This window comes from Pipra filicauda, unplaced genomic scaffold (assembly GCF_003945595.2).
Source record: "Pipra filicauda isolate LSUMZ 115617 unplaced genomic scaffold, ASM394559v2 scaffold2_size9829703_pilon, whole genome shotgun sequence".
NCBI lineage: Eukaryota > Metazoa > Chordata > Aves > Passeriformes > Pipridae > Pipra > Pipra filicauda.
Window position 1 is genome coordinate 9,014,692 of NW_024104421.1, and position 7,280 is coordinate 9,021,971.

General features: G+C 34.4%; 2 protein-coding genes across 2 annotated transcripts in view; one reads left to right on the forward strand and one right to left on the reverse strand.

The window, feature by feature from the left end:
- LOC113984820 (PARP1 binding protein) overlaps positions 1-4,551 on the forward strand; it is a 42,451-nt gene extending 37,900 nt beyond the window's left edge. Inside the window, exons 10-11 of the mRNA XM_039383208.1 lie at positions 3,121-3,262; positions 3,884-4,551. The gene's annotated coding sequence lies outside the window, so the exon portion shown is untranslated. The remainder of the gene's footprint in view (positions 1-3,120; positions 3,263-3,883) is intronic.
- Positions 4,371-5,852, reverse strand: PMCH (pro-melanin concentrating hormone). The gene is made up of 3 exons (XM_027715169.2): positions 5,543-5,852; positions 4,846-5,035; positions 4,371-4,625 (listed from the first exon to the last, which is right to left on the reverse strand). Exons 1-3 carry the CDS (start codon positions 5,789-5,791, stop codon positions 4,576-4,578), a joined length of 489 nt encoding a protein of 162 aa, XP_027570970.1. The 5' UTR covers positions 5,792-5,852; the 3' UTR covers positions 4,371-4,575.
- Positions 5,853-7,280: the final 1,428 nt, after the last annotated feature.

Sequence of the window (7,280 nt, forward strand, 5' to 3'; positions counted from 1 at the left end):
ACTGCCTTCATTATGTGTGCTTCAATCAAGTTTTAGGTTGATCTTTCTTCTTAAAAACATTCCAATGAAGCTCTATTTCCTAATTCAATGTTAGACTTGTGCCTCTTTATGCTGCCTTCAGGCTGTTAAAATTTGCCTATTGCTACCTCACCCAATGTCATAGAGTTCTTTTTATTACTGAATATACATTCCTACACTGGTTAGAAAGCTCGATTCCTTCAAGAAATTGTGTTTTACACTCTTTATATATACCCTCTAGATTAGCATTAGCATCAACAGTCTGATTTTGTAGAGCTTTGTGTACTGTTTGCACGTGACTACATGGTATGTGATGCAATACATTTTTAAAGGTTCAGTGAAGTTGAGACACAGATGGATTTTTCAGGATTTCAACTTGACTTCTGTCTTTTGACTCCACATATTCTATCCTTGCAAACTTAATCAGTGAAGTGTCAGATGGGAGTGGTAAAAAGAAACCCTGATGTTCATAAAAAAAATAACTGGATTTATTGTTAGTTGTAGGCTTGCTTGCTCATGTTTGGTGTTCTTTGTGCTGTATTTATTATAGATTCATCAACTTAGCACAAATTGTAGCTTACTTGTCTCTTGCAATGTGAATATGCAGTAGAAATATGTGCAAGTTATTGTTGCATAATTTTTTATGTGTGTCAGTTGCTGAACACTAATTGAAAATTGAGGAATTTTTAAAGGATTAAGATGAAGTTTTTCAGAAACATATCAAATACAGGAAAATATTTTTCACTTATATTACAGTTACCTTAAGCTTAAAGGAAACATAAGCCCTTTGTAGTCTTAATATTGTAATTGTACAATAGGATGTTGATTAAGTTTAGACTAGACAGCTGCTCTATCCTTCTAAACACTTTCTGAAAAGAGTATAAAGTTAATGATATATACAGTCTACAGCTTCCTCACAAGGGGCACCGATTTCTTCTCTCTGGCAACCAGCAATAAGACCTGAGGGATTGGCATGGAGCTTTTTGGGGGGGTTAGGTTGGATATTAGGAAAAAGTTCTTTACCTGGATGCTGGTTGGGCACTGGAACAGCTCCCCAGGAAAGTGGTCACAGCACCAAGCTCAATAGAGTTCCAGAAGCGTTTGGACAATGCTCTCTGGCACGTGGTGTGATTCTTGGGGCTGTCCTGTGCAGGTCCAGGGATTGGACTCAGTGATCCTTGTGAGTCCTTTCCAACTCAGGATATTCAATGATTCTACTTAAAAAGTCAGTGAGCTGAGGCATAATCTTGAAGCATACAAAACCTTGTAAATGTATGAACTATGTATATGGTCTTATTTTTTGGTAAATGTTTTAAGTACAGAGCAGATTAACACTTCAAAAAGATTTGAATTGTTGAGAGTCAGGCTAGCTGGTTCACCCTGTTAAATCTGCTTTTCTTTCCCAACCTGTTGTCTGGCACAGATAAATTGCAGGTTTGGGAGTGATGGACAACTGGGAAAATTGAGACTTTTTAAGTCTTGAAGGGAATACTGAGCTTTAAAGTAAAAGTACATATGTAGAGACATATTAAACTAGAAAGATCAACTATGTTTCTGTAAATGAATGGAATATTTTTTTCAAATAGACTAGGTATGTTCAGCCGGCCAACAGCAGTATCATGAAGAGATAATTAAGTTGCATTTCAATGATAAGCTTGGGTCTATTAGCTTATATGCATGAAAGCAGTATCTGATGAAAGTGGCATAAATTGTGACTGAATTTTGGGGATGAAGTCCTCTGTGAAAGGAGGCTTCTGGGATCACTATTTTCTTTCCTTCTGTCTAAATCTGAGAATTTGAGTTGGAAGAAAATTTTATCTCTAAGGGTCAAATCCGAACTGTAAGTTTTAATCATGCTTATCCTAAGAAGAAAAGTAGACTTGCATAATGCAATCTTTTTAATCAGAAAAGTGGCTATAAACCTCTTATTCAACAAATTACTCCTACTATATAGTTATATAGCAACATTTCTTCTGTAGCAGTGTTTCTTGCTTGTTCTTTTTCTTGATGTTTGAACAGTAGCACCTGTTCAGCTCAAATTTATTTGAATTCACCTGTGCTGTTGTAATAGAATTATTAGCTAAAAATCCAGATTTACTGTAATTAAATATATGTGCTATATGTTTCAACATAATTTGTATAATCTAGTACACCTTCAAATTGAAGTGAGGGCAGATTTTGTCTTTCAGAATCTGTAGCATTTATGATCAGTTGTATAGAAAGTACCACACTTGACCTGAAATTCTAAGCTGATATGAAGCTGCGACTTAAGTGTAAACTGAGAAAATTCGACCTGCAACCACTAATTCCATTATATATGGATATACTGAAAAAAATTATTTAATTTTTTGTATTTGAACCAAATATTTGATTTATCTGTGCTATGAGACTAGGTTCCCTGCTTCTGAGACTAGGAGGTGGAAATGAGCGTGCAGAATCAAGTACAGAAGGGTTCTTCAATACTGTAGATTTCTGGCAACTTAAGCTATTATGGGTATGTTCTGGCAAACGTGGAGTTAGACATTGGCATTCAGTGTTGAAATGGCTTTATTTTGTGAGTAAATGGGAATCTGAAATAATACTTTATATTCCACTTCTAGGTATAAGTATAGTGAGGCTTAGTTTATATTATCTATCATTCCTTTTCTGTGTTGCTTTCCTCTATGTACAGATTGGTTAAGTGGAGAGACTCATCCTGTATTTGGCATTTGTGAACTGACATCTCAGTGTACTATACGAGTGTAAAAGTTGACTGGAGTAGCTATGACACTCAAAGCAGTAGCGTCTGCAGCCTGTCAAAAGAAGGGGCTAACTTAAGGCAGAAAGCCTTAAGTTGAAGCTCTAGCAGTTAATGTGTAACTTTCTGTAAAAGCTGAAAAAAAGATTTTTTTAAATTATTCTAGGACTTTTAATAGCATAATATGAGTATGCTTGAAAGCCCTTAACTTTGTAAATGAACACTTAATTTTTTTTTTTAATGAGCATACTCTTTTTTGTAGTATTTTATGTGAAAAGAATGGGAAGGCTTGTTTTACTGATCTTGCAGGTGTTGTTTTTTACTTTTGTAAATACTTAAAGCTAATAGCAGATTGCTATTTGCAGATGAAGCAATCTTCAATTAAATCCCAGTTTGCATGTACATATAAAAATGATTTGAGTGAAATGGGTCATCAGCATTCTCTTGAAATTCCAACCTGCAAACATCCTGCACCAAAGCAACACTTGAAAGCTGGATATGGGACAGGTAAGCTGTGGTAGGATTGAATAAGAAAATGTGATAGCTAATATTTGAAATGTTATCCAAAAAGCCTTTAGTAGAACTCAAGTATAACTATATTTTCAAGAAAAAAAAAGTCTCATTGTTCTGTGCATGCTATAATCAGTTAAATCTCTGAATTAAAATTGTGATGCTAATGCTTTGAAAATATGAATGTTTGAAAATTACGTGTTGATGCTATCTTGAGGTAAAAAAACTACATGTATACGTATGTTACATAACATTTGTTCTTATTTTACAAAAGTCAGCTAAGTGAAATTTGTACTTTTGCCATTAAAAGGGGCGAGAAATGTTTTAATCCAGTACAAATTATATCATATATAAAATTTCTACACCCTTTAAGACTCTTTTCCAATATCTTAAAGTTATTAATCCACTTCCTTAAGTTAGTTGCTATTATATGTTTTAGAGCAATGCCATTTTGTGACGATATAGGAAATGTAGTTGCAATGGCCAGCATAGGTTTGTTTTATTGATGGAACATTAGTTTTTTTTAAAAAAATAATGTGTCAGTCTTGGTATAAAAGGGATGTAATTCCCAGGTAACTTTTTATTTCTTCACATGTTTTTTATATTCTTACATGACAGAAGGTACAAATTCATGTCTTGATGTACCAGTGCTTGGAACTATTTCTGAAAGTCTTCACCAGACTAGAAGTTGTACAGAAATGGGAAAGCTGAGTTGTCAGCCAAGGAACAAGAACTCCAAGAATGAACAGATGGATGTGAATAATGACAAAGTAATCTGTGACAAGGAAAGTGAACCATCTTTGCAAAAAAATGCTAAAAGACTTAAGACTTCAAACAGCTCTCAGAAGGAATTGGACAGCAAAATCGGGGGTAAAAGAAAACAGACCAAAACTTCCAGTAAGAATAAGTTGATTGCTGGTCAGGCAAAATTGACTCAATTTTTTCGACTATAGGTTTTTGTTTTGACATACATGGTATGTTGACAGTTGTAAAATTTTGTGAGAAAAAGGGTGAAATTCATGAATTGCTTCCTTTCATACTCAAATAATTGAAAGTAGCTTGTGTATAATATTAGACAACTTATTACAAGTCTGGATTATGCTGAAGTCTTTTATTTTATAATAGCAATACATTGTTAGTAATTGCAGTACGTGCTTTTTGGTAACGATTTATGTATCCCTCTACAATGTGATGGGAAACTATTTTTGGATGCATATGTATAGCCACACTAAAACACAGTAACTTCAAATTGCATTAAATTCAAAATAAAATGTTTAATCTTCAAAGATGGTGGTGCAGATCAATAGTTTTCATGCTTGCCAACAAGGTCGATAGACTCTTCCCAGCATACACCTGAGGACTAAGGGAGGAAAAAAAAAATCTGAAGGTTTAAATCTGCAAAGAACTAGAATTCTTATGGTCTCTGAAAACATTAATTTAAAAAATGCTCCCTCCCCTGTGCACTGATTCACAACAGGCATGGAGTTTCTACGTGAAATTTTATCAAATTGCTATATTAACATTGCACTATACTTTACCAGAATGAAATGATTTTTTATGTAAAAATAAAATTTATTTACTGTCAAAATCTCTTCTTCCTATAGGGAGTTTAGCTGAATTTTCTTCATCTGTGGTTTCTCTTTCCTGTATTGATTCAATATTTTGAATTTCAGTGTCAACTGGAAAAGCCATGGCTCCCTTCAGTAGTTGTTTTCTACCTAAGTTGATTGGCCTGACATGATTTAAGAAATCACGTCTGGAACCCGTGTCCTGTTTTGAGGGAAAACAAGAGTAGTGGTTTATCTTTATTTACAGTCAGTCATGTTCACATTTTATACTTTATACTTCATAGTGCAACTATTTTATGTTTCAAGATCATAGGTTAAAAGTAATGACCTGCATTACATCTTTGGCCGAAAAGGTTTAATGGTAAAGAACATAATGAAATAATGAGCCTCATGTTTGGCGAAGTTAAAAACCTGTTGCTGCATATAGGGACATGCTGAATCAAACATAAGTATAGGCTTTTTCCCCCCCACAAGCTTTGGCTACATATAGTTCTGTAAAAATCAGATTTAATTCAACTGTCCAAGTTACACATTCAAAATCCTGGCACTAGATACTTACAGCTGAAAATTTATTCTTGACTATGGTATGTTAAACTGGTATTTTTGTATATTTACCAGGTTGTTGCTTTAAATTATTGTACTTGTTTTCTAAAGGGGTATAAATAAATTTCCTTTTTATAATTAAGCCGAAACGTAAAACTGAACTCACCAAAAACTTCATGTTTCCATCATTCTTTTCATTGAAAACAATGCTGTCTTCAGTCATGTATTGCTTCAGCAAAGGTATAGCTCCTCTGTTCAGAGCCATGTCTCCATTTCGGAGAGTTTTTCCTAGATTTAGTGAGGTTAGCAACATATCTTCATCTTCCACCTCTTGCAGAGATTTTGAAACTGAGAGTAGAAAACCTTGAGAAAAAAGAGAGAGGGAGAGAATTAATATGTATGATGAGATACACATTCTTAGTTATTTAATGCTTCCATAGAAGTTCAGCAGTTCTCAAATGTTAAGAAAGCTTTTCCAGTTGTAAATTAACACATTCTCCATTTGTGCCCACTTTATATATTTCACAGGTTGAATGGAAACTACTTCAGTGGCTGATGAGTTCACCCTTTTAAAATGACTCATATTAAGGAGTAACATTTTCTATAATCCTCCTAATCCCATCTGTTGTTTAGAACTAAAACTTTCCTTTATCATGGATAATTTGTTTCTTTGTATGTTTTCAGAATAGCACAGATTAGTTCCTTTCGATGGGTCAGTATAACAAAGGTCACAGAAAAAGTGATGTCCATTTGTGTTGTTTATAAAGCCTTACCTCCAGTTAAGGCAACTCAAGAGAAGGAACTAATCTACTTAAGTAAGGAAGACTGTTGTAAAGATATGATCTATCATAGCTTTTGATCAAAACTTGATTCACTAGAGTTGAAGACCTTGAAATTTAATGATAGCTTAGACTGCTGCCGTGTTAGAGCTGAAATTATTAGTTTGTATTTTGATGTCCATTGTACGAGGTTGCATTATTCAGAGTTAGTCTAGAAATATTTATTAATACTTAAATAACTGTATTTGTTTTCATTTTCTTACTGAAAGTGGACCTTTCCCAGCTACAAATATAACATAGTCAAATGTGCTAAGAATGTAGAAAGAAAAGTAAACTTCAGTTTTTCATTTAAAAAGTCTTTGAAATGTATCTGTTACCCCATGGAAGGAAATGTAGAAATTTCCACATACAGTCTCTGGAGGTTGTTGGTTTTTTTTTTTTTTTTACCTTATCTGGAAGGCAAATGGGCCAGCTGAAATGTAGCTAATCTCTTAATGTCAGTGATACAAACCACCTATTCAGTGGCTGTGTGCCTCTTAGCTAGTAATTTATATTTGTTTTATCTTTTAGCTTAGTGCAGGCTATCAAACATCCTGCTATTCAAGGCAAACCACTAGGAAATTGAGCTCTGATCACTGTTTACTTGCTGGACACACACCTACCTTGCCAAAGTAACTTCCTGATAAGAAGTATAATGGCAAAATATGTCATCCAATCTCTTTTTGCTACTTTGTATTTTTCCCTCACATTACGTGTTTGTATAGTTTTGTTCAATTAATGAAGCACTGGAGGAGTGCTTTGGAGCTGTGTTGGCAGCAAACTTTTCTTTTTATGTTCTGGTATGTGTTAGGAGTTGGGGACAAAGCTCTCAACCCAGTAACTGTGTATGTGAAACGAGCTTCTGCTTATGTGAAGCTACAGCACCCACAGGTAAGCAGCGTCTATCACACATTGTTCACTTTCGAATTCTTCTCTCATTTAATACAAAGAACAGTTCCAGTGAGTACAACTGGCCTGGATCATTTGGAAAGCCCATCTGCAGTGTCTATCTAGTTGTCTACTATGAGACATAAGCCCATGTCTATGAAAGAATATAAGATCAGGGCAGACTTGTGGTATTCCCCT

Excerpts from the sequence above, each read along its gene's own strand:
- PMCH (XM_027715169.2), bottom strand. The coding sequence starts at position 5,791 with ATGTGTATCTCATCATACATATTAATTCTCTCCCTCTCTCTTTTTTCT. Across the intron at positions 5,036-5,542 it reads ATGGAAACATGAAGTTTTTG|GACACGGGTTCCAGACGTGA; the intron begins GTGAGTTCAGTT and ends CCCTCAAAACAG. Across the intron at positions 4,626-4,845 it reads AGGAAGAAGAGATTTTGACA|TCCTCAGGTGTATGCTGGGA; the intron begins GTAAATAAATTT and ends TTCCTCCCTTAG.